This window comes from Caloenas nicobarica, chromosome Z (assembly GCF_036013445.1).
Source record: "Caloenas nicobarica isolate bCalNic1 chromosome Z, bCalNic1.hap1, whole genome shotgun sequence".
In the NCBI taxonomy this organism is placed as follows: Eukaryota; Metazoa; Chordata; class Aves; order Columbiformes; family Columbidae; genus Caloenas; species Caloenas nicobarica.
In genome coordinates, this window is record NC_088284.1 from 53,126,451 (window position 1) to 53,153,194 (window position 26,744).

General features: G+C 41.7%; 1 protein-coding gene across 1 annotated transcript; it reads left to right on the forward strand.

Annotated features, from left to right (window-relative positions):
• The first annotated feature begins 16,833 nt into the window (after positions 1-16,833).
• Positions 16,834-26,744, forward strand: LOC136001718 (fructose-1,6-bisphosphatase 1). The gene is made up of 7 exons (XM_065656319.1): positions 16,834-17,028; positions 19,601-19,763; positions 21,382-21,474; positions 22,516-22,659; positions 23,884-24,021; positions 25,204-25,323; positions 26,336-26,744. Exons 1-7 carry the CDS (start codon positions 16,859-16,861, stop codon positions 26,525-26,527), a joined length of 1,020 nt encoding a protein of 339 aa, XP_065512391.1. The 5' UTR covers positions 16,834-16,858; the 3' UTR covers positions 26,528-26,744.

The window sequence follows — 26,744 nt, forward strand, 5'->3', positions numbered from 1 at the left end:
GATTCCTGATGTTCCACTGAATTGTGTTCTGGATTCAAACGTTGTCTTTATTTTAGAGAAACATATTATTTTTCTTCTGTTCATGGATCCTTCTTTCTTATTTCACAGCTCTTCAGAGCTCTTTTTCTTCAGACCATCAGGCAACCAAACCCTTTGCCATTCCCCTGTTGTGGTGCTGGGCCAGCATGTCAGTACTTTGTTATTCAAATTCTACCTGGCTCTATGAACCATTCCCAGCATGGTTTCAAGAAGGAAAGGGCAGTGGTGACCAGGGTGTGAAGATCAGTAGCTCGGGGAATACGGGCTAAAGAATTGTGCATGGTGTTGTGCAGAAACCCTGCATTCTCCTGCCACGGTTTTGTCTTTCAAGCATCTGTCAACTTTGTAAGATAGTTTTTGTTTTGTCTCCATGAGACCAGCATCAAAGGTGGCATTAGAATTTGAAACACTGGAGCTTCAGTTCTCCCTTTAGTTTCCCTGATCTGTCTTTTCATTAAAAAGAGCTCTGTAATGCTGTACATCCCCCAAGCCATCTTAGATATCAAAACATTCAAACAAAAGGAGTTCAGTGGGAAGCAAGAACACACTTGCTAAATATCTGTGTAATTAATGTAAAATCAGAACACCCAAATTTGCTGACAATCTGATTTAACTTCCAGTAGAGGATATAATCTCTACCGACAGGGTATACCTGCAGCAAAATTCATTTATATGACGAAAAATAACTATAGCTCATACCCACTCAGAAATTTTGTACGTATTCAGACAGGTCTTTGTGTACTGAACTTACGTTCTCTGGCACTAATGTTAATATTTAAAAGTGAATCCAATGCATATTATTAGTTGAAAATGAAGAGATTCTTGGTAAAAAATGATGTGGAACAGCACAGGCCTTTTCCAGGTCCAAAACTGCTTGCATTGGATTGTAGACAACAAAAAGCTAAATTAGAGAAAGAAATGTTGAGCTAAATGTAAGAACAGGGTTTTTTTCACTTCAAATATATCATTAAGCATTCATAGAACTGCAAGTTGCCAAAAAAAGTACTCAGGGGAGTTTTCCATTGCTACTGCACTCAATATCTTGTTTGCAACTTTTGTCCTCAAGAAAGCAGAGGTCAAGTTTATCTGTCACTTAATGCAGTTCTCCTTTTTAGCTTCAAGTATGATTCATCCAATCATATACCAAAAAAAAGTACCCTGAGTTAGGCTGTATGTTCTTAAATAATTTGGCTAAACTCCTACTAACCTACTGTAAAAATGTGTGTAAGAATTGCGTATGAAGTTTCTACAGCGTACAGTTCTTTATTCAGGTTTATACCTTGCTTTCCTCCATAAAACGTGGGGTTTAATGTGACCTGCTGACCTCTGAGGGAGCTGAATTCAGGCCTTTGAAAGATGACAAAATGAGCTGGAGCTGCACAGAGGTGCAGCCACATGGCAACTTCTGCTGAAGGTGCTTGGGGAACTGTAACCTGGGGCAGAAGGGGGAGGGAAGCAGCAAGGGCCAGTGACCCAGTAAACTGCCACAGTAGGGTTTGCCAGAGTCCATCTATCACATCTCCTAATGGTGTTTACATTCCTCCAGCTAGCACATGTTGATTAACACAACGTTTAAAAATACTTTTAAAGCCTATTCTAAGCCTCGAACTGATTGCTCTAACCTTTGTGTGGATTGCAGGGAAGTGACTCCATGTGTTCAGATTATGTTTTCATAAAGCTTCTTTTCCAACTCTTATAACCATTCTTTTCGTTCCTTTGAAAGTCTGAATTTCTGCAGCAACGCACAGCTTCTGCAAATTCAGAAAGTATCTGGGCTCAGATGGCCACACGTTTTAAAAACAAATACAGGCCATGCAAAAGAGTAGGAACCCTTCTGGTTCCACTCGAGGAGTGAGACAAGCTGCTGAGAACGTACTGCACACTCATGTGGTATGTGGGCAATGCTTGGGAGGAGCGTCATGTTGGGTCAACAGACCTCACTACTTGTGCTACAAACAGTATAACAACAGCCCAAATCCACACCTCAATGTATGAACCAATTTAGGATTGAACAGGAATTATCTGGTTAGCTAAGATTAGTTCTGAGCTTTGCAGGGAATGCAGTGTTTAGAACAGATTGGGCAATCGCAGGGCTCACTAGGCAAAGTCTGGGATTTTGAATAGGGCTAACAAGTGACTTGCAAACCTCAGTTACAGCTTAGTGAACAAAGGACCACTTGATCCTGGTTATCTGTAAACCAAATAACTACATTTGGATTTCCACCTGGCAGCAGTCATTGGTTTCCTGAGACCATGATTAATAATTGGTTTAGGATTTGGCCTTGCAAGAAGCTGGGTTTAATGCTGAGTGCAAATAGAGGAATTGTTCTGCAATATGACCTTCCGCATGGTTTGTAGGTCCAGGGCTTCAAGTCATTACGGGGCTCTGACTAAAACTGAGATTAGGTTTGAAACTAGGGTTTGTCATAAAGAAGGTTGACAAACCAGGTAGAGACAGAAGCAGCTGCTGGGGTAAATAAGGAGCTGGCTAAATTTAACTTTTAATCTAATTTTGGGGCCCAAGGGGAATGATTAACTATGAATAGTGCTGGGTCTGGAAGAGGGTCCCAAGACTGGTGATAACAGAGCCCAGATGGCAATCCTTATGCTTCTGTATAAAGGGATCGCTTAACACTGCATAAGTGTCAGGTTTGGGTTGAGCAACTATGATGTGATCTAGGCAATGCAGAGGTTATTGGCTGGGCTAAGATTTGGGTTAAGATTTGGTACTCACTGCAGCCTTCAAGCTACTTTCAGAACTGGGAACCAAAAAGCTTCAGACCAATGCTGATAAAGTGGAGTTATCCCTAAAAGTAAAGGGCTGCTTGAATAGCCTTAGATTTGTAGTTGAAAAGCCTTAAGACTGTTAAAACCTGAAATGGGAGTAGTGTTATGTCTCATACCAGTTCTAACTGCTCAGCTAGGCTTATGTGGCTGGACCAAAAGAGCTCCCATGCAATGCCAAATGTGTCTCACAGCTAGTTTTAGATGTGGGGCTTGCAGGAGTCAATATGAAAATGTTAACGTGAGAATCAAGCTGAGTTGAAGTACTGCTGGAAACTCATAGACTTTGACCTTGAAGGCTCAAACTCCTGACTCAAAATCCACCTATGGTTTTTGTGGGTCGATTAGAATTTTACCCCAGGGAGACATTTTCTATGGAAAGTTCTTTCTGCATGACAAAAAATGATAGGAGGGGCAGGGACTTCCTAAGTTAATAATTTCTGACTTTCAGGAGTTGAACAGTTAGAATGTCATTGCACTTTATCAGGAAGAATACTTTTTCATTCTGATTAAATAATAGTATGTTTTTACCTTGGTAATAGCTTGATATTACTTTGGTATTACTAAGGTAATAATATACTATAATTAGATAAATTATAGTTAAATATTAATGTTTTCAAGTTTGGGAGCTGAAGGTTTTATTATATAAAAATGCTGTTTAAAACCCAGAAAAAGTACAGTTCTCATGCAGAGAGTCAAATATTTTAAAAGCCAGCGTTAGCATTGGAGGAACAATCTGTATATTTCTGCCATTATACTTTCGCAGTTATTGTGGACATCTACTTTCAGGAAGCAGCACAACTTCCTGTTCTAAGGTGCTGACATAACATTTTTCTTCCTTTCTTCCTCTCTTGTTTGCCTATCTTCGTCTCTTCACTTTCTCTTTTTCTCAATATCTGTTTTTGTTTCATTTCATCTCACTCTTTTGTTTCTTAAAAGCACTTCCCCATTAAATTTCAGTTTGCAGCATTCCCCAAAATGCTGTTAAAGAACACGCGTGAAACTGTTGTAGTGCACAAATACCTCATAAACAAGCAGCGAGACACTTTATGTCTTTATGTCCCTCAAAACTTGTACTGTTTGGTGTGTCAGTTCCAAGGAGCTTATTGATCTTTAGGTGCCAGTCTTGCAAGAGCTTTTTGCATCCTGTTCAGCTATGAACAACTTCTGCCCGCAGCCGTCCACATACATAAAGCAGATTAAATATATGCTGCAAATACCTGTCCTTTGGAACATGGAGGTACTTCATATCCTGTGTAAATCAGAACAGAAGCATCCTTCTGCCTGGACATAGGACAATGGATCTCATATCTCACAGCTTTTGTCTGTAGAGCAGTGGTCGCCAAACTGGAGTTCCTGCACCCCAGGGGGTACACAAGACAATTCACTGAGGTGCAGGAGGAAAGTATTTTTTTACCATTAAAAATAAAGCAGAATTTTAAAATAGTGTTTATTTTATCTTTATGTAATCCTTTCTAAATTTCTGGTTTGTATATTTTTATTATATACATAACATTAGTACAGAAGTACATGTATATAATTTTAAAATAAATATGCATATAGTGGAGTGCATACTCAAAAATATTTCACTCATAGAGGTGCATGAGGAAAAATGTTTAGAGACTGCTGCTCTAGAGCATGCAGTTCACCTTGAGAGCTGTGTAGCTATTACATTGGTAATGAATAAAATACATTTATAATCCTCTACTTAGGCCTATATCTGTGGAATGAGAGAGAAATCCTATCAGCCATTATTAAAAAATAAAATTTAAAAAGTTTCTTCTTTCCTCTATAAAAATAGGGTAAATCAAGTTCCAGCTGTGCCTGGTTGTGCAGTGCTTGCTCATCCTTTGCAATTAAGACACAGTGGAAGCTGCAGGCAGGATGTTTCAACTCGTTCTGTCTCCTGGGGATTTCATGTCACAAAACACACATGGGGCCTATTTAATTGTTTTTGGTATTCAGCCTATAAATGGCTGAACCTGTGATCTGGGCGTACAAACAGAAGCACTGAATGTCCAAGGACAGTTTGCCATCTTTCCTCTAAGTAAGGTGGAAGAGGTAGGGATGTGTTACTTGGCAACCTCACCCAATTTGAGCATTGAAAGTTATCTTTTCCAACTCAATATATGTTATTCTTACAGGTTACTTTTTTTCCCCAACTCATCAATTTTTTTGTTCTGAAAATGATATATTCAGCACGCACTAGCAAAATGCCATTTGCAGAATGACGTGTAGACTGCAGAATGAAAAGCGGAAAAGGTGAATAACTGACAGTGAAGTTTTGAATGAGTGCAAGTTTTGTCTATACAAGCATTGCAGCAGCTCATCTATAAAAATAGGCTCATATGCCTGTTTTTGTCTGTTTTCTTTTATTCTTAGACTGTGGACCACGTAGGGCAAGGACCATGGTTTTGTTTTCTGTTTAGTGCAGATAATTACTTCCATTGCTACAAAATTACACCCTTCATAATAAACAACTTGTACTAAAAATACTAATCACAGCCATCACACAGCAGTACTTGAGGATGTCAAATGCAGAAGGTCTAATCCCGTACTGCTAAAGCATCTTCACTTACCACTGGAAACTGCCTGGAAGGAACCAGACTGGGAGGACTGACAGCTGTGGGAGGGTGAGTAGCATTCAGGGAGCAGAAGAGACCTCAGAGTAGTGAATACACCATGTCCAGTAGGATTTAAATTATATTTTTGTATTAGCAGGAGGTTCAAAATACAATGTCAATCTCTTCTCTACAGAGACAGCCTTTCTGTTTACTTAATCACCATCAGCGCTCAGAGCTTCGCTACTTCTTTTGAAGGGAGTGATACATGAGGCTGCCTAGACCAGCCTCTGTGCCTCCGGAAAGCTGCCAGGCTCTAGTTTTGCAGTAATTTGCCATAAATAAGCATTGCCATCTGATGGCAGAGCCTTGGTACTGCATAGCAGCTCTCGGCTAGTGGAAAATTGCCATTAAAGCAGGTGGCTTTTTCTCGAAAGAAGTGTCTATGACTAAACACCAGATTTCTTTTTCTCCAACACCTTTCTTATTGTGAAAATCCTGCTTTCCTGAACTAAGCAGGGTTTAAGCAGCAGGGAAGAGATCCCTTTAATGTTTGCAACATCTTTCTTAGCCTTACTTAATAACAAAGAACTCTGCTACTAAAGAAATATCAGAGCCATTTATTGATTCGAACTTCCACATGCTCTTTTGTCTCTGTAAGCACCAGGAACTTGAGCTTCAAGTTTTTAAACCTACTGATCTGTAGTTACGCTCTTCTAACAACACTGCAGAAAAGACTCCCTGTTAAGAATACCATTAGTTTGCATTTATTATTTTGTACCCTTCCAGTAGAGGTTTCAGGCAAGGAAACAACACCTCGCAGTTCATAAATCTCAAGCAGTATCACAGAAGAAAGAGGAAAAAACAAAGAATATATCTTTTCCACCATACTGAATTATTTCATTGCTCTTTCTGTCACTAGTAGTGTTCGTGAGTAAAGCATAGTCTTGAATGATACAGATGTGTATGAGTTACCTGCTTGCACTCGTGTCATTATCCATAGCAGCAGCATTATCCCATTTGTTGGAATCTGTGACTGTGAAATTTTCTCCCCCTACCCTGATTTTTCATCTTAGTCTCAGCCTGTGTGAAAATAGAGAACAGTGCCATCTTTAACATGCCTAGGAAATCGTCACCTAAATGCAGTTTGCAGTGAGTTTTCTCAGCTAGTGCTGTTCTAAAAAGGAATAAATACTGGTTTATGAATTGAGGCATCTTGATGTGCCCTAGACCTTAGACCAGCCCTAGCTGCAGGCACTTCATATGTGTGAGCTGATCACTTGCTGAACAGGATGAAATAAAGACATGAAATACCACTTTCTGCAGGGAAGCAGCTAACTTGTGGTCTACAAGGATGGCTTAAGCAGCTGTGTGTTCTGCATGGTAAAGAAGAGCAGATGGGATTAAGCCTGAAAGGTTATTCCTAAAGTCAGCTTGCCATGGTGAAAGCAGTTCCAAATCTCTCTGCTGATTTGTGTCTTCAGGCGTGGCGCTGTATTAAAATAACCCTATCTTGATGGTCTTGGGCATGAAGAGACCAGGCAGTGTTTTGTGTTGGGAGTCTCAGTTCTTCCCACATACTAAAAGGATTTTCTTCCTGTCAGGTACATGAAGGCAGCAACCATCTGCCCCAGTGCTGAACACATTATATCTGTATGTTACTGTGTCAAGGTGTCTTTACCCTGAAGTGACTACTTTTGTCTCTTTCAGTGTTTGTGAGGGTAGTTGATCATGCTAGCTGTTTTCACCTACACTCTTTTCCAGATTTCCTACTGACCCAGCTGACAGCTGCCATCATCCAGCAGCACCACCTCAGACTTTGACCTTCTGAGTCGCTTTCTGCTCCATCACCTGTCTCTCAGCTGAGATCAGAGATCAGGCTTCCTTCACCTTTCTTGGGATGTAATACGCTTTTCATGTGCTTCCAGATGCTCTGTGGCTGGGCAGACATCACACATTGCTACCTCGACAGGTCTGGTTCTCATCAACCCAGAAAAATGAACAGGCTGCCAGTCACACCAGCCCCACTAGAACTGTGTGTGTGTGTGTGCATGCTTCTGCCATGCTTCAGTGTCAGCTCTGCAGTTGCACTGCCCCGGCCCCACTCACACAGTGGCAGCCTTTGGCCCTACTGGAAGAATTCCTTCAGTGCCACAGCACTTCTGATCTTTCCTAGTCTCTCCCTCTAATCACTCATACTTACGCTTTTAAGGAAGAGGTTGGAGACATCATTGCAAATATGTCATCAAAAGTGATATATTTTGCTGAGGTGGATGATGTTAGAGCCAAATATCCCCTGTGGAGTTAGCTTGCACTGGAAAAACAGCAACATGTCTACGTTCTGAGGTAATGGGCTGGCATCCCTTTTCACTCTCTCCAGTCAATGCTGAACCTCCCACGGGCAGCACTGAGCAGTCCTGAGTACCTCTTCCACCACAAAATTTCTATCCAGTGCTATAGACTCTACAAGTCTCACCCCATCATTACGTCAGATGCTAGCCTGTACAGTTGGCTGATTTTTGTAAGTTGCTTCTAGGAGCAGAAGAACTGGGGAGAACCAAGAGTTTCTGTGATACCTAAAAGTCCATGGTGTTATATTTGCACCAACACTTTCATGCAGGAAGTGTCACAGTGGCAATGGCCACCACATGCAGTGCCAAGGTTAGGTACTGCATGTGCCCACTCTTGGGCACATGCAGTCTGGATGGGACCAGACTCTTCTCAGTGGTGCCTAATGAGAGGGTGAGTGGCAATGGGCACAGACTGAAACACAGGAGGTTCCATCTGAATATGAGGAGAAACTTCTTTATGTTGAGGGTGACAGAGCACTGGAACAGGCTGCCCAGAGAGGTTGTGGAGTGTCCTTCTCTGGAGACATTAAAAACCCACCTGGACATACTCCTGGGCAATCAGCTCTAGGCGAATGTGCTTTAGCAGGTGGATTGGACTAGGTTATCTCCAGAGGTCACTTCCAACCCAACCATTCTGTGATTCTGCGGTTCTGTGGTTCTGTGGTTCTGCTGTAACATAAGAAAGTGTGTCTTGGGAGCCACTGCCTTTCCCCTGATCATCAGCATCTTGTCTCAGGTGATAGGGGCTCCTAACTCACACCTCTCCCTGAGTCTGGAGCTTAAAAGGAGCCAGGAAATACTGCTGCTCACAGCGGGAAGATACCACCTCCATAAAAAAGAAGAGATCCTGGCTAAGCACCAATGTTGAGTTCCCAGCTCAGCTGGAGACAATACTTCATGTGGAGGCTAGGTCTTGGCTCTCGCTGGGTGCCACAGGATCTGGGAGTCAGTCAAGAAACCACTGATACTCTCAGAGAAGTGGGGAGCTACAGCTCCTGCTGAGCTTGAGCTGCATTCATACATTGCGTTCATACATACATCTGGGCGGGGAAAAATTTAATTAAATATAACAAGGGAAAATGTAGAGTCTTGCATCTGGGCAGGAACACCCCCAGGTTCCAGTATAGGTTGGGGAATGACCTGTTAGAGAGCAGCGCAGGGGAAAGGGACCTGGGGGTCCTGGTGGACAGCAGGATGACCATGAGCCAGCACTGTGCCCTTGTGGCCAAGGCCAATGGCATCCTGGGGTGTATTAGAAGGGGGGTGGTTAGTAGGTCGAGAGAGGTTCTCCTTCCCCTCTACTCTGCCCTGGTGAGACCTCATCTGGAATATTGTGTCCAGTTCTGGGCCCCTCAGTTCAAGAAGGACAGGGAACTGCTGGAGAGAGTCCAGCACAGGGCCACAAAGATGATTAAGGGAGTGGAGCATCTCCCTTATGAGGAAAGGCTGAGGGAGCTGGGTGTCTTTAGCTTGGAGAAGAGGAGACTGAGGGGTGACCTCATCAATGTTTATAAATATATAAAGGGTGGGTGTCACGAGGATGGAGCCAGGCTCTTCTCGGTGACAACCAACAGTAAGACAAGGGGTAATGGGTTCAAGCTGGAACACAAGAGGTTCCACTTAAATTTGAGAAGAAACTTCTTCTCAGTGAGGGTGACGGAACACTGGAACACGCTGCCCAGGGAGGTTGTGGATTCTCCTTCTCTGGAGACATTCAAAACCCGCCTGGACGCCTTCCTGTGCAACCTCATCTGGGTGTTCCTGCTCTGGCAGGGGGATTGGACTAGATGATCTTTCGAGGTCCCTTCCAATCCCTAACATTCTGTGATTCTGTGATTCTGTGATTTTTGCTTCTTCTTCAAGCACTGACTACTATTCTGTTTCCTTATAAAAAGCGTATCGTAACATTTTGTCTCCTTCAAGAACAGGAAAGAGACCGTGCGACAGTTTCTTTGAATATTGTTCAGATGTCTCTCAACCAGCATGCATAGAAAAATCTCTCTTACTATTTTACCAGTGTCACACTAAAAAAGTTCTTCTCCATCTGGATCCTTGGTATCCTTGTGGCCTTCTCTGTGTGTTCATGTTACTTTGTCCAGACTTGCAGAAATGAATTCCATCACCAACTTCTGCCTTTCTTATCGGGCTCCTAGGGTGGCCGGGCCATACCTTGCATTGTGCCAAGGCTGGGTTATTGATTCCTGTTAGGTTATTGATCAGAAAAATACCTGGACCGTGAACACCGAAGGAACAGACAGGGATGCACCTTCTAGCATCCCTAGTCCAGTTATGTATGGAGGGAATAGGAGGGGAAAGGAGTGCAGGAATGGCCAGGCTCACACACTCTCCTAAACAGCACCTCTGGCTGCTACTGTGGGAGGTGGACTCTGGGCTAGATATGCCCCTCAGGTCTCTTACTTGTGTTCTGAAATCAAGTGGGAATCAGTATGCCTGGATACTGGGGGCTGAGCAAACTGAAAGATATTTCCCAGTGATCAAAAGCCTGATTCTCACATTGCCATCTATACTGGTTTCTCCCTGTCTTGACACATACTGTATTTTGGATTCCAGCCTTATGTGTTGAACAGACTCTGGGAACTGTACTAGCACATTTTGCAATGTGAGGGCTGGGATTTGGCCTACACAACCCATTCATATCTGCATGAGTCATGAAACTAAATTCTCAAGCAGCCTTAAAAAATTATCTTTTTAATTTTAGCCCTACATGTGTACTTGTGCACAAGTGACTTTACTTTTACAATAGATTGTCTGATCAGAACAAAAGCTTATAAGGCAAAGACAAAGTTGCTCAACATGCATCTCAGGCAAGGCTGATGAGAGTGCCTTTTCTGTTTTGCTCTACAACCTGCAAGATCCAATTGCAGACTAGATCCCTCATATGCTAGTGGCTGTACAAAGAAAGCACTAAATGGCCATATGTGTGCGATCTTGTTATTATCAAAGGAAATGTTTTTGCTGCCACTGCCATCAGTAAAATGAGCCTACTTGCAGCAATGATGGGAAGTTGTAAGGTAAAATCTGACTTCAGAACAGAATTTTATAGCTATTGAATAACTAGTTAAGGGGAAAGGATTTTGAGCTACTGCTTATTAATTCTATCACAATCAAATGGACTCTACAGCAACCTAAAGTATAGGTTTCTTTCTACACACCTCTCACTCGTGTTTTTAAAGTCACGCTATCTTCAGCCATGTTCCAGCTGTACAGGTTGAACTTCCTTGCTAGTTCTCCAGAGCTGACCCAGTATGTGCTTGGCATGTCCCTTCTCTACTTTCTTCTGTATTGCCTGCAGATGCAAAGAAATATCAAGTTGGTAGAGCAAAAGAGACACACAGAAATGAAATTGTTGTATTAATGAGCTCAATGCTTCCTTTTCCCATTTTCTTTCACTCTCTCAAAGTGTGTGAATTCCCAAAGTAATCAGCCAGTTTTTCATTCTGGCACAAGTTTCCTCTGTGGCCCAGAATAAAGTTTTTTCTTTGATTTTCTTTACTTGCCTTCCTACATCACAGGGAAATTATACTGACTAGCTAACGCTTATTCAGAATTTAGAAGCTGTGGTAAACTGTGCAGAATATGGATAAAATTATTTTTTTAAATGTAATAGTTGTCAGTCATTTTAAATGGTTTTATTGTCTGTACTTTTGGCATGGAACAGAATACATATGGTAAAGAACAACAGGGAATAACCATATAAACAGTCGCTCAGACTCATTTATTGGCCATATTTTTCAGAGATTTGCACAAAAGGAGTCTTTTGTGGATATCATGTTGCATTTCTGCATCATGCTCTATAGTATGTATCTCACTAACAGAAGAGTTTCAGGTCAGACCTTCCTCATGCTGCCAGTAAAGCTGGAAAAAACAACAACTCTTTCTTCTGTACCTTTATGGAAGAAAAGACTTTTAATTTTGCTGATAAACATTTGAGATTATCTAGAAATTCTTTATCAAATCATGTAAAGTTGAAATTACCAGAGCTGAAAAAATACCTGTTAGACCTTCATAGCTGAACCTCTGCAACACTGCTCCTGTAGCTCATCCCAAACAAGATCTGAAAAACCTGAACAGACTGTACTTTGAAATACAGCAATATAACTAGGTGTTTGAGCCAGCAAGGACATTAATGGGAGATCTGTCCAAGCAATCTAACCTAGGACGAGGGTCTGAGAACAGAGTTTGACCTTTTATACCAAGTGACAAAATCACAGATTTAAAAATTACAGTTCAATACTTGCATTTCAAAGGTACATAGACTTCCTTTCCAGATTCTACTGTCTGCAAGCTGAAGTACTTTGTCACCCCACAGAAAACTGCAAAGAGACTCGTCACAAGAGCCAGTCTCACACTAAAAAGCTGACAATGATCATGCTCCCAGAAGAGGGCAGTAGGCAAGCACAGTACAGGAAAATTCCTTCACACTGGGTTTTGCTTAATGTCAACCTTATAGTTCAATTCTGCTTATTAATCATAGGGAATCCGTACAAATTGTCAGAATAATTTAATGCATAATATCAAATGAATCCATTTTACAGTTACTATACTAAGAAATTATTTTTTAGCCAATTTGTACTGTGTTTGGTTTTGTGCCTCTCAAGACAAGAAGGACATTGAGGTGCTGGAGCGAGTTCAGAGAAGGGCAATGAAGCTGGTGAGGGTTCTGGAGCACAAGTCTGATGAGAAGCATCTGAGGGATCTGGGGTTGTTTAGCCTGGAAAAAAAGGAGGCTGAGGGGAGACCTTATCGCTGTCTACAACTACCTGAAAGGAGATTGTAGCAAGGAGGGTGTTGGTCTATTCTCCCAAGTGGCAAGTGACAGGATGAGAGGAAATGGCCTCAAGTTGCGCAAGCGGAGGTTTAGATTGGGTATTAGGAAAAATTTCTTCACAGAAAAGGTTGTCAGGCATTGGAACAGGCTGCCCAGGGAAGTGGTGGAGTCACCATCCTTGGAGGTGTTTAAAAGACATGTAAATGTGGTGCTTAGGGCCATGGTTTAGTGGTGGACTTGACAGTGCTAGGTTAACAGTGGGACTTGATGATCTTAAAGAAGATCTTAAGATCTTAACTCTATGATTCTATGATTCTATAATTACAGTCCTTTGAAGTTTATGCCTTCTGGTATCTTTCACCTGTGTTCTGAGATGTGTAGTGCTTTGCTGGATGCAAATATTCTGGATGCTGTCACAGCATGGGAAATTCAAGTAGGTGAAATGAAGTACTTCCTGAAGCAAAGAAGACAGACGATTTATTGTCTAGCTAGAAATCAGCCTGGTAATTTCCCATGTGGTACACTTCCCTGCCTGAAACTCTGCATATGCTAGTGTAGTTCCTCCTGATCCATCTCCTGTGGCAGCCAGGACCAACTTCAGTTATCCCCTTCACACTGCTCCAGCCCTAAACACTGTAGCATAGCAAGGTAGAGTGCATCTCCACTGGTGAGCTGATGTTGCCTTGAGAGCAATCACAGTGTGACTTGCTGGATCTTACCCTCCACCCACCCAGCCAGCATGAAACTTCTGCAGCTGTGAGACTTTTGCACGAAGAAAAATTTTTCCCAGCAAAAGTAGGATTTAAAGCTGCCTTTCCCACATGAACACTCTTAATTCAGGGGGAAAAAAAAAAAAGCCCTTTGTGAAGGGGTTTCACCCCAGTCATCTTTTTTGGCTGTCATTTGAACCTACAAGAGGCAACCTTCATAAAAACATACCTGAGGATTGCTCATCAGCATGTGTCTTATTTTCAAAGTAATTGCACATTTGGGATTTTAGGTGCTGGGAGAGAAAAAGAAGTTATGTGGGTTTGGATGCTTATGGTTCTAAACCAGCTGTGAGCCATGTCTAGTTGAATGTCATCTGTTCACAAACAAGACTGTTTTCTTCTATATAGAAGTGCTGTTTCAGCAATGTTTAATCAACCAGCACTGACCTTTCCTCTCAAATGCCACACATTTATTTTCAATAAATGTTTAACTACTGATTTCTAAAGGGAAAGGTTCACAACATGTAGAACCTACTTTTAATCTTACATTGATTTTATAGTTACCACACAGCAGTGTGCTGTATGGCTGAATATGTATTTTAGGAGTTAAAATTTTTCATCTGTATTTCAAACACCTTTTGACACTTCTGTTATCTCCTTTTTCTTTTTTCTTCTGACGTATTTCTGTATTGCCCTAAGATATGTGAAAATACTGACAGAGGAAAAAAAATAAGCCCATAGTATAACACTGGCTAAGCTGGAGACCTTTTCTCTTAACAAATGTGTATTTAAGAATTGATCAGAATAATCTCAGGATATAACTATACTGCAGTCTCTGGCTCGTACAGAAAAACTTAGCTGGATACCTTGGATAATTAGCCAGTTGTCACAGCAGAGAACTCACTGCAGGCTGCAGATTATGCCCAAAAGTTGGCAATTTATGGCACTAAGCTTTACATTCTTACAACTTGTTTGCCCTTGGCCACTAGATCTTAATTATTTAATGTCAAGTCAACTTTCTACACTATAGTGGAAACCCAGAAATGACCAATGTATGCACATATTCTAATGCCAGAGGTATGGATATGGGTTAATAGGTAGTATATTGAGTTGCCTTGACTGCAGAAGATTATGAACACGCTATATCTGCTAAAAATAATTACGCTACTTTCCTACAGTGGAAAATACACATTTGAATGGTGTAACACCAGCACAGGTTTCGGCTTAGAGCTTAAGTAGAGTATGCATAGGCCCATGAGTAAGGTGAAAGAGGTTAGTTATCCCCAGATATGGATACCGAAACTCCAGTTTGTAACCATTTTGAGCTGATCTTGGCTATTTTACAGCGAAGTACAGTTTTTCCTGTAGGTTGCTGATGTATTTGTTACGTTCTTCACAATTAGGGTAAATTGTCCCAAACCAGCAACTCTGGTGTTTGTTACCACAGTTCATATTTTCCCAGACTGTTCTAGACTACTTACTTCTACCCAGTTTAAGTGCAGTCATCCAAAATTTTATGGGATCTCTGCTATTAATTGTTATCAACTATTCAGACTGCACTAGCTGCAATAGGTGGTTGTAAAGCATTGTTTACCCTTAAAGAAAGGAATAATTTCAATGTTTTGTAGATTTTCCAGAATTGACCTACCACTCCAATAATATTTTTGTGATGCTGGGCTGGTAGCCACTTGCCAAAGACTGAAATATCCCATTCAGAAGAGCGTTTCAGCTCTTATTTCTAATATCTTCATGACTATCTGTAATTCTGGGCAGTGCTAAATTAGGCCAAATTTGTGTGCACTTGCAGGACACTACATCTATGCATACCTTTGAAGTATGTAATGTATAAATACGCAATGTGTTTTGCATGAAGAAAAAAATATATATGCAAAGGGGTGGATATTTTAAAATATTTTTTGCCCAGCATTTGACACCACCTGGAATTATTTCAGTCTGCAGTATCATTTTCAGGATTTGAGACTGTGCTTATCCAACTCACGGATGTATTCTACTGAAAAGTAACCAAAATTTCTTGGATTTGTCTTCTTAGATAAAGCAAACATGAAATGGTGGGTAGTACAACAAATCTACACTGTATAGAGCACAACATTGATATCAGATCTGTATTTGACACATTATTGTGTGAAAGGGTTTATCTAGGGTCAGGTGTTGGGTGTACCTGGTTTCACTTACTAGTGCCTGGATTTTTCTGGTCAAACATTAGGAACAAAACATGTTGCTTGATTTTGTTGCACAGCTGGGAAGGCTGGAGTCTAAAGCAGTCAGATTCAGGAGGGTCTACTTTCTTAGGTGTATTTTGCAGCAGTACTTGTATGAGGTGCAATAATTTCTAGCTTTTAGAGTGAGACTTGAGCTACATCTTTCTGTTGAACAGGTTTGGAGAGTTTGTTATAAAAATCTTGTTGGGTCCAGTTGTCAGTGGCTGTTTCCTTGCAGCTTTTTTACGGTGTTAGACATATTGGTGCACATGGACACAGCACAAGCTCTTTAAACAGAATAAGTTAATACTCAATGGAATCAGTTACTGAATGTGTATTTCTCCTGTACTCCTGGGTCCGGACAGAAGCATTTCTGTGAGGCAGGTGATAACTAACCTTGCTCTGTAGGTTGTGTACAGTTCACCATAACCCCCATGCCCAACTCGGTTTTGCAATCAAGTTGTGAAACGAAGCATACTTCTGAATTTTGGCATGCTCTTTCAGGAGCACGGGCATCTCAGCGTGAACATGGCAAACACCAAGAGCTACCAGGACTCGTGTCTTGCAGAATCATAGAATGTTGGAGATTGGAACGGAACTCGAAAGATCACCTAGTCCAATCCCCCTGCCAGAGCAGGAACACCCAGATGAGGTTACACAGGAAGGCGTCCAGGTGGGTTTTGAATGTCTCCAGAGAAGGAGACTCCACAGCCTCCCTGGGCAGCCTGTTCCAGTGCTCTGGCACCCTCACTGAGAAGAAGTTTCTTCTCATATTTAAGCGGAACCTCCTGTGTTCCAGTTTGCACCCATTGCCACTTGTCTCTGAGAAGAGCCTGGCTCCATCCTTCTGACACTCACCCTTTACATATTCATAAACATTAATGAGGTCACCCCTCAGTCTCCTTTTCTCCAAGCTAAAGAGACCCAGCTCCCTCAGCCTTTCTTCGTAAGGGAATATTATTATTATTGTTGTTGTTGTTATTATTAAGTTATTGTCTCGATTCACTTTCTGTGTCCATTTACATACCAGATGCCTCAAGCATTCGTTCCCCTCCCCCCCAAACAAACAAACAAACAAACAAGAGTGCATGCGGGATTTCCTCGCCGCGGTTATTTTAGGGGGGGGGGCGGGGAGGAAGGCGGGGTGGGGGCCGTCTCCTCATCCTCCTCATCCCCGCCTTCCTCTGGCCAGGAGGGATGCGGGAGTGGCGGGGGGAGGCGGCGAGAGCCCCGGGCGGGGGGTACCCCCCGCCCGGGGCTCTCGCCGCCTCCCCCCGCCACACCCCCCCGCCACACCCCCGGCCACACCCCCGGCCACACCCCCGGCCACACCCCCCCGGCCACGCCCCCCCGGGACTAGTGGCGGCGGCGACAGCCGGAGCGCCACTCTCCCGTCGCCGCCACCATGACGGACCGTTCCGCCTTCGACACCAATGTCATCACCATGACCCGCTTCGTGATGGAGGAAGGCAGGCGGGCGAAAGGTACCGGGGAGTTCACTCAGCTCCTCAACTCCCTCTGCACGGCCATCAAAGCCATCTCCACCGCCGTCCGGAAGGCGGGCATCGCCAACCTGTAAGTCCCGGGGTGCCGGGAGGAGGGTTGGGGGGGAAGCGCCGGGAGCATCCCGCACCTCCCTGCATCCCTGCGGGCCCAGGGGATCCTGCCGCCCCCGGGGTGGTGGCGGTGGTGGTGTCACCTGAAAGCCGTGCGAGTGGGGTTGCATCCACCCACCCCCTTGCACAGAGCTGTCAGTAACTCCTTTAGCGTGTTTGACTCTTGTTTTTCTCGAGTGAAATGGACCTTCTGACTTTCTAACAGTGTGAGGCGTGCAGTCCTTGACAGATGTCTGCTGCTGAGAGACCTTCATGCAAAGCTTCAGCAGGGTGCTTTGAACCAGAAGAACAAACAAACAGACTGAGAGACAAAGCCTGTCAAAATATGGCTGAATTATTGCTCATTGTAGTCAGCAGCTTAATACCAAAGCACCGTTTTATGCTATGATGTGTTTAACCAAATTCAGTGGAGTTTTTTCATATTGCATCATAGCAACTTCAGTTTCTTTATGAACATTCGGATGTCTAAGGTTTTTAGAAAGAGCACTGGTGTGAAAAAGCACTAGGTTTTTAGAAAGAGCACTTCAGTTGTGACTGTAGTCAGCCAGTCAGAGGAGAGTAGCTCTGGAGATGCATCAGAAGGAAACCAGAGCTCTTCAAATGTTAAGTAACTGAGACTGGCTGTGGATAACTAATCCCCCTAAGTTTTTTACGTATTGTTGATGAGCAAAATTGTATGCTGATCAGGGCTTTAGACATAGGCTGCTTCATTACTTAATTGATGTTGTAGTAGAGAGGAAATGAATTTGCCTCTACACACCATATAGTGGAAATGTAATAAGCAAAAGGCCTCTGGCAATACAGACTAACGTTTATTACAAAATGCATCAGAGAGCTGAAAACTTCAGTGACTGAAGTTAATAAAAGAGAAGGAACTGCAAAAGATAATAAAAATCCTCCACTTCATGTACATTTGAACAATTTTTCTGAGTTCAGACTTTATATAACTGCGATAGTTTTTTAATCACTATGTGCTAGCCCTTTCATGTGCCTTCTATGTCTATCACTAAACACCAGGGTTTCCCCTCTGTGACCTGATCTGTACTAACCTAAGGTCCCATTCCTTATGTGTCCCGTGTGTATGTCCGTTGACAGCTGCCCACAGGTTTGATACTTGTGCTGCTAGCCTTGCCGTATGATTCCATACAGTGGATTTGACTCTCCAGCAGTGCTGAGGCAGCCACCTTTGGACTTGTGAGCCTCCTTGAGCAGCACATCTCCCACTGTGGAACCACCTTTTCTAACTCCTGGTGGGATTTTGCTTGGCTGTCAGGGAATGTGAACAAGTAGGGGTGACTGGGGCGCATTTTTTGGATCACCCTCAGGCTCGGCTGTCTGCTCAGGGCTGCCCAGCAGCAGAGGTGCAAAACAGACAGGGAAGCCACAGTCCCTTCCCAGCTGCAGGCTCCCTACGGGGCACCCTGCCGTCCCCTGCCAGGAATCCCCAGCAGACGAGGTGTGAGAGCTGTGGCTGCTGGCTGTACGGAGGTTTTGCTCTGAGGATGAGGACGGGTGCCTCGGTTCACAAGCATGGTGTTCGAAATACATTGTTTTCTAAAAGCACTTTTACACTTGAGGAAAAATGTTCAAGCCATTGTTGCAGAGAGAGAGAAACAGAATTGTGCCAGGTCTTTGTCTCATGCATTAAACTGAAGAAATGTAGTACATTCCTAAAGTAGTGTGTTCAGTGTTATTACAAAAACCCTGAAATACCAGTGTTCAGCCAAATCAATGAATTGTAGCTGAAATATGTAAGAGTCATCTGAATGTGTACAGAGCTGGCTATTGTTTTTCTTTTCTAAGCACTAAACTTCCCCTCTTTCTGTTTCACATGCTTTCAAAATCACCTACCACAAGGTCTCCTGCTACTTCCTGATGCCAGATGGCTTGATTCTGATTAGCTCACGGGGTTCTATTTGTGTTTCATATTTGTGTTTCTCAGTTTTAATCCCAAAGAAATGTTTACTACTTAAATAAAAATTAAACACTGAACCACAAAAATGTTGATCTGTCTGTAAGCAAAGTGTTTCTACTGCAATTCATACGTCATATTGCTAACCAGGAGCAAATTACACACAGAAGTTAGAGCATAACTAGTGTCAAGAGATTCATTGTTACTTTTTAAGTACAAGTTTTCTAATGCCTTAGCTTTTAGAGTATGCAGCTGTATCAGAACCTAGCATACAGGGTCAGTGTTTAGGTCTTAAAGTTTGGAGCTCCTTAAATAACGCAATTGTTGTAACTCAGCCTTCACAGCCTGCTCTGGCTATGTTTGTCTATAGCTTACTGGCCATTGAAAGGTGATTCCTTGTTTTATGTTCCTTACATTCAGTGTCTTCTAGATTCGCTATCATGGCTAATGTTAGCAGGTATCAGCAAGAATCCATTGCAAATAAAAAACAGGCTTAGAGGTCTGAGATATCATCCAAAAGTGCTGTTTGTTTTAGAAGCATAAAGTTGCCAGAAATGAGGTGCATTGGAAGATGTAGTGCCTCATTCTCATGAAATGCTCCCTCTTGCCATTGCTCCAGTTATGGCATTGCTGGGTCTACCAACGTGACAGGAGATCAGGTAAAGAAGCTGGACATCCTTTCCAATGACCTGGTGATCAATATGCTCAAGTCATCCTTCAGTACATGTGTTATCGTGTCGGAAGAAAACAAAGACGCTGTGATAGTGGAAAGTGAAAAACAGGTTAGTAGCTTTAAAGCCTCTCCCTGCTTGATTTCAAATCAGCTTTTGTAGACGTACTGCTTCAGAGATGAGAAACTGAAACTGAGCTGGACAGAGTCAGTCAATATTTGTCCTTTCTGTTATTTCTGCTCTCCTGACTAATGTTTGTTGTTTTTATAATATTTTTTCTCTGTTGTTTCTCCTCACCTTCCTATTTTCTCACCTTTTCCTAATTGTGGAGGGAACTAATTTCTTGTTTAATCCACCTGATCTCTGGAACTATGTTCTGAGTCAGTCAAGCCCTTTTGTTAAGTAGCTTTGCCAGTAGGACACTGAGGAGCTGTTCTATCCAGGTCAAATATTGAGTACTTTAATTCATGAACATTCTCCTTGAATCCCACGAAAGGCTTAGCAACAATGAAACAAAAATAATTTTTACCTATTTGCCGTTATTTATAGTCACAATTTTGCATGCATTTGTTCCTTTTTCATAGCTAATATTTTGGTGTCATTATGTAAAAATCCAAGTAAAAATTTAGCAAAAACATACAACTAAAATGTAATTTAGAAAGTACAATAATGTTTGCTTTGTTAAAGCAGTAATATCTTTCTCTTTCTGTTGAGAAATCTTCAAAATGTATTTCATCGGCATTGTGTGAACAAAGATTACTTTAGATCTGAACAAATATGATTTTAGATCCTCAAAGATCACTGAGGCAGGCTCAGTGTAAATGCTTTTTAAAACTAAATGTGAGCTAACATGGTGTTTTTACCCAGAATTCCTACCTGCAGAGTTTCTGGCAAGCAGGATGAAATCAAACAAAAAGCCAATGAACACTTAGTGTTGTTACTTATGATTATTAAAATTACTGTGGATAAAATAAGGGGAAAACAAGCTATTTAAAAGGTACACTTGATTCGGCTGTTTTCCTTGTACTGGCAATTTTCTGTACCTGCAGGAATCCTTAATACAGCAATAGGCAGGGACCATTCTTTTTTTTTTTTGAGGGAAATCTCACCAAAAACCAGGATAAGACCACAGGCTGGCTAAGGTAATTTCTGACCACCTGTCCATTCAGAGCACAGATAAAGTGAAATGCATAGTTTATGAATGTCAGGTGTTAAAAGCCTTTTTAATGTCTCTAATTTTAGATCTACATGAAAAAGGCTTATCTTCTTCATTTGTGTTTTTCCTTATAAATCAGAAAGCCATTTTGTTGGAGATGAGAAAGTGTAGCCTAAATAGTAGTTATTACAGAACGCCTATCAAAATGGATTGGCATTAATTAAACAAATGAAGCTAAACTATACATTAAAAAGTATTCTCCTTTACATATATATGCATATATATATCTATAATTTTGTAGGAAAACATTTTTATGTTGTCTTCATTTGTTACTTACTTTAAAGATTTCCCAGCTTCTTCTGTGGCACAAATCACACAGTTGTAATCAAGAATAAAATCTGGGCTGAAGAATTTCTAATATTTGAATGCAGTTTCTTCATAATCTATAAAAGACTTTTAGTTTATATTGTTTTGAAAGTCTCTGAGGAAATTTACATACTGAAGTATTTTCTTTTGGGGGAAGTGGGTAAATAATGTCACTAATCTAGTTGTTCCCTCCTTTGTATTTTCTAGGGTAAATATATAGTCTGCATAGACCCTCTAGATGGCTCATCGAACATTGACTGTCTTGTTTCCATTGGGACCATCTTTGCCATCTATAGAAAGGTAAAATGCTTTCATGTAGGATAAGAACAACTATTGTGCACCTTTCGATGAAATATAATTGCATGTGAAGACTTAGTAAAATCTAACTGAACTTGTTTGTGAAAGAGGCTTTCAGGGCTAGCTTTAAGTTAAATCTGCTATTTCACAGATACTTCTATAAAACATTTGTGAGGAGCATAAAACATTTGTGAGGTATTTGCATCAGTCTCTTAGAAGACGAGGCACCTGTATGCACATGGAAGCCTGGCTGATATTTAATAAGCCAGCTAAAGGAGATACCCGTTACGAACAAGTCATGTCTCAGATTTCATGAGCATTTGTGTTGAGACAAAATACCATGCAGTTGTCATCTACCTGTGGAATGTGCTTTCAGATTTTCTTGTTCTCTGTACTAATAGTCCTGTTAGCCTGAAGGCAGGCTTCAAACACAAACCAGAGCTGAAACATGGCATGTGCATTTGAAGTGTCTAATTCACTTTGAAAGGCAGAAACCTTGTCTGAAGGAGCTTGAAATACTGGATTTACATGCCACAAGATGGGGGAAAAAGTAAGTCAGATAAAACACGCCCAGCTGTCCATTTTAATCATCTTATGTCGTTGTACATCCCAAGATAACTATTTTCAACTTCATTTTTGTGTGAAACAAAAAAACCCAGAAAAATCCCAAGTACCTTTGATCAGCTGTGAACTCCATGAGTCATGTTTCATTCCTTGCTTTTTAACTGTGCCTTGGAGTTTTCCTCCGAGCTGTGTTCATCATCACCTACAAGGAGGTGCACAGCTCTATATTATCTCCTTAGTCCTTTCCTGCTTCCTGCATTCCAAGTAGGCTTATACAAGAGCTTTTCTAGATCAACATGTTTGACTCCTCCATATAATTTGTATGAGTGCATCCAATAGGAATCTCAGTTGTGCATCATGGAAGCATTTGTGTCACCTCGTGCATGGATATGGATTAGAAGACCATCCCCATCCCAGAGACCCCAGTTGTGTCATAACTATAGAAATGAAGAAATCTGACTATGCTCCTTCATATTCCAGGTGTCTGCCGATGAACCTTCTGGGAAAGATGCTTTACAACCTGGGCGTAATCTTGTGGCAGCTGGTTATGCCCTCTATGGCAGTGCCACAATGCTGGTACTGGCCACTGCTGCTGGAGGTGTCAACTGTTTCATGCTGGATCCGGTGAGAATGTCTTCTGATTCTTGGTTTCTTTCAAGGGATAACAAGGTCCTATGTGGAAGAACTCTTTATCTCCCCCAAAATCAAACAAGGGACCAATTTTCAAGCTAACAATGAGAATTGAAGTACACTTAATAACCCATCAGCAATAATGTCTAGAGATTTTTGCGTTCTGCCCACCTGCTGCAACAGTGCTCTACGTGATTCAACAATGGGAGGACGGCTGAGTCAGTACAGCAAATATACAGCATGTGATATTTAAAATTAGCTGTTTTCTGCAATGCAGAATGCCCTTTATGACTTGTTTATTTTTTTTCCTTAGTGCTAGGACCTTAGTAAACCAGAGAAGCAAAAATATTTAACCTTCTTCTGTGTTTTCAGATCCCACCAAGATGTATAAAAGAGTAAGTGATGTGTGTGGGTGCATTTGATGTTCTAGCATGTGTTGACTGTATGACTTTTAAAATAAAAGCCATATTGATCATAGCAGGAAGTAGTTTGCTTTAGTGAGCTGTTTGTTTGTAATTAGTTAGTTGGGCTGTGCCACCTGCCAGTATTCAAGTTTTAGAACCTGCAGTGGTCAAGCAGCAGGAAATAAGACTTGATTCTCCCTGTTAGGTAACAGCTTAAGTAGCTGCATGTATTTTTGTCTGTGTTCAGACAGCAGATTTAACTTTGAGCATGCGTGCATGTTATTTTGTTTACTTTTAGCACTAACCTGGAAATCTACTTTAGTGAAAACTAAAAAGGCCAGCCCTTGTTTACAGAGATTGGCTGTCTTGACTCCAGGCTTCCAGTTAACCCAAGCTATGACAAAGTGGAATTTTTTAATGTCTACAGCTGTTTGAAGATGTTTATGCATTGCTGCAGCCACCACTTTCAGTTTCCAAACTCCTCAGAGATGTGCTTTTATTTGTAAGTCTTGCAAAATAGTTGAAAGCTAAATAACTTTACAGGCAACAGCATTTTTTGGCATAGAAAAGTGACAGAGAGCTGGGAATGGTAGTAGGAAGAAGCTTGGATGACTCCAGATTTGATGGTCTGTCTGTGTTTTATGAATAAACAAAACACTTTGCATCTGGACTGCAAATATCATGTTTTTCCTAGGTACAGAGTTCTTAAAGAGAGTGGCAGCAGTAGTAATTTTTTAAAAAATTGATTTTTCCCTTGGTTTGTAAATAAATGAGGAATTAACATTAACCAATTGTTTTTCTTTCTTATTGTTAGGCAATTGGAGAATTCATTTTGGTGGACAGGGACGTGAAAATCAAAAAGAAGGGAAATATCTACAGTCTCAATGAAGGCTATGCTAAATACTTCGATCCTGCAGTCACAGAGTATCTCAAAAAGAAGAAATTCCCTGAGGTAAAAGGTCTTGTTTCAAAGAAAATTTCTGATGACGAGCAACACTCATCATTTCAAACTTTATGATCGGTCACAGTCTCATGTACTGTTCAGAGCTTGTCTTCCTCTCCCATCTATTTAAAATGTATCTTCTTGCAGGACTGATAATAAGACCAGCAGTTGATGCGACTAGATATCTCACAGTCCCTCAGTACCAAGGGCTTGAGGCAAAACTGGGTGTTTTGTGTTCAAGTAGACGGGAAGTCACATCTGATGATGAAGAAATTTGACCGACATGTGCGTTAGATTGCTGCTTCCCCACGGCAGTGGCCGAGCGGCCAGCGAGACGCGTGGGGACAGTGGTGGGTCACTGCTCGGTGGTAACACAAGCCACGTCCTGAGGGGACCTCTCACTTGGAAAGCCAGTGTAATTTCAGGGTCTGCTTTGTGGTCGTGCAGCCTCCTGGTGTCAGGGGGTCTGAAGCTTTAAGGAGTGCCTGTAAAAATCACGTCTGTTCTCATGCCTTATGCCTGTCATCGCTGGAGTTATTGCGTCGACAATGAAGTGTAAATATTTACTACTGTTAAATGTTCGTGACCCTTCTGGACTTCCTCATCTTGCTTTGAACAAAGACTGGTGTTTTCATCTGGCATCTTGCTAGGCTTAAGGTGTTGTTTAGATATTAAAATGGAGTATTATACTCTGGAGTATAATAAGGAAATAATATCAGTAGTCAACTGTTAACTTTTTCTTACAAAAAAAAATTTGCAGAAGCTGGCAGAAATTGGTAGAAGAAGTATGAAAGATCACTCCTTTTGCTCCTTGATTTTTTTTTCTGCTACAGAAGAAAAACCTCAGCATCAATTCCTAGCACTTGATCTTTTTTGCTACTAGAAGTGCAGTATTTTCCAAGGGTTAGTTCACTGATGGAGAGCTGGTATGCGTTTTCTGTTGTTGGTACTACCACTCATCTATCCTGAAATCTTCTGTCAATCCTTTTCCTTGGATTTTCTGAATTAGAAAATGAGGAGGAAACAGATATTTTCTCCCGAACTACTTTGAATATTATCAATGAATGGCAATATGGAGGAGTTGGATGTTAGGATCACTAACAGCGGGGAAAAAAACAGACCAACCCAAAACCAAACAAGGATTAACCTGATGTGTGTGGAAGTTACATTTATTTAAATGTCTTTCTGTAGGATGGCAGTTCACCATATGGTGGGAGGTACATAGGATCTATGGTGGCTGACGTGCATCGCACACTGGTGTATGGAGGAATCTTTCTGTATCCTGCTAACTCCAAAAGTCCCAAAGGAAAGGTAAACCTGAACAAGCCCCGTTATAGAAAATGTTGCGTTATCTAGATATTCACTGTCACAGATCAGTATTTTGATTGTGGAACGTGTGTTTTATAACTTGCCGCTTGCACCTCTGGTGTGTGGGTACAGTCATCCCTTGCACACTGTCATGAGTGACAGCAACCTGTTGTCAGACACCTGTTTTAGGGCTGCTGCTAACATGTTTCAACTGCGCTGACTTCTCTTTATCCCCAAACACATTCAGATTATGTAACATACCAGGAGATGTGCTGTTCAAACAGGCTTGTCTGTACCATCTCAGCCCAGACTGTGCTGGCCCCAACCAAGCGAAACACTACAAAGCAAAGTAAACCACCCACATTACCCTGAGATTCCTTTTACAAGCTAGCATGTAAGAAGCCTAAATGTAGCACACCCCTTACGAGAAACTCTGCCAAAGAGAAAACCATCTGCATCTTGTACTTGGTAACGCTGCTTTGTCTGGAGGATCTATGGCTGCCCCTGCCAGGACGACGGTCACTCAGGGAAGATCACAGGCATGCAGGCTGACAAGGGGACTGTTTATTCAGCAAAGACCTTTCATCTGTTTTGTAATTGTCTGTAAATTATTGCTTGAGGTTGCAGATAAGATGCAGTTATTCATTAGAGAAAACTAATGGCACAGTCAGGCCCAGTGTGTTGGGGTTTTTTAATTTTTCTTTTCACACAGGCCTACGTGGTCTGCTGCCTTGTTAAAGGTTGTGTTTTAAACACGAGCCTTATCTCTGTGTAAAGAGTACAAGGCAAACATGAGCTATGGAGAACACTCGAATTGGGCGAATCCAGTCTTCACTGTGGTGGGGTTTTTTTTAAAGAAAAATCCACACAATTTTGTTATTGAGTCAAAGCTTATATGAAATACATAGTGCTTGGAGTGTTGTTTGGTTTTAAATCAAACACCAAATATATTTACATTTCAGAATCCTCAGCATTGTCTGGGCTGACCATTGCCATTTTGATCTTTGTCTTCTAGCTGAGACTCCTTTACGAATGCAATCCTATGGCTTTTGTTATTGAGAAGGCTGGGGGAATAGCAACAACCGGGCATCAAGCAATACTGGATATAGTGCCTGAGGATATCCACCAAAGAGTGCCTGTTGTCTTGGGATCTCCTGACGACGTGAAGGAGTACCTTGAGATAGTCAAGAAGCACTCAACTAAGTAAAGCAAGCTTGCTGGGGTCACTGTGCAGATGGGAAGGAATGCCGTACAGCTGAACCAAAGAACACACTGCAGTACTGCAAGACTGAACTGACCTCTGTAGCAAGAGAGCAAATGAGCCATATTTTCATAAGCATTTTTTTTAAGTGAAATCTTATGCAACTGCATTGTGCAATGAAAGGCATTAAAAGATTGCATTAAATGAAGCATTAAAAGTAAAA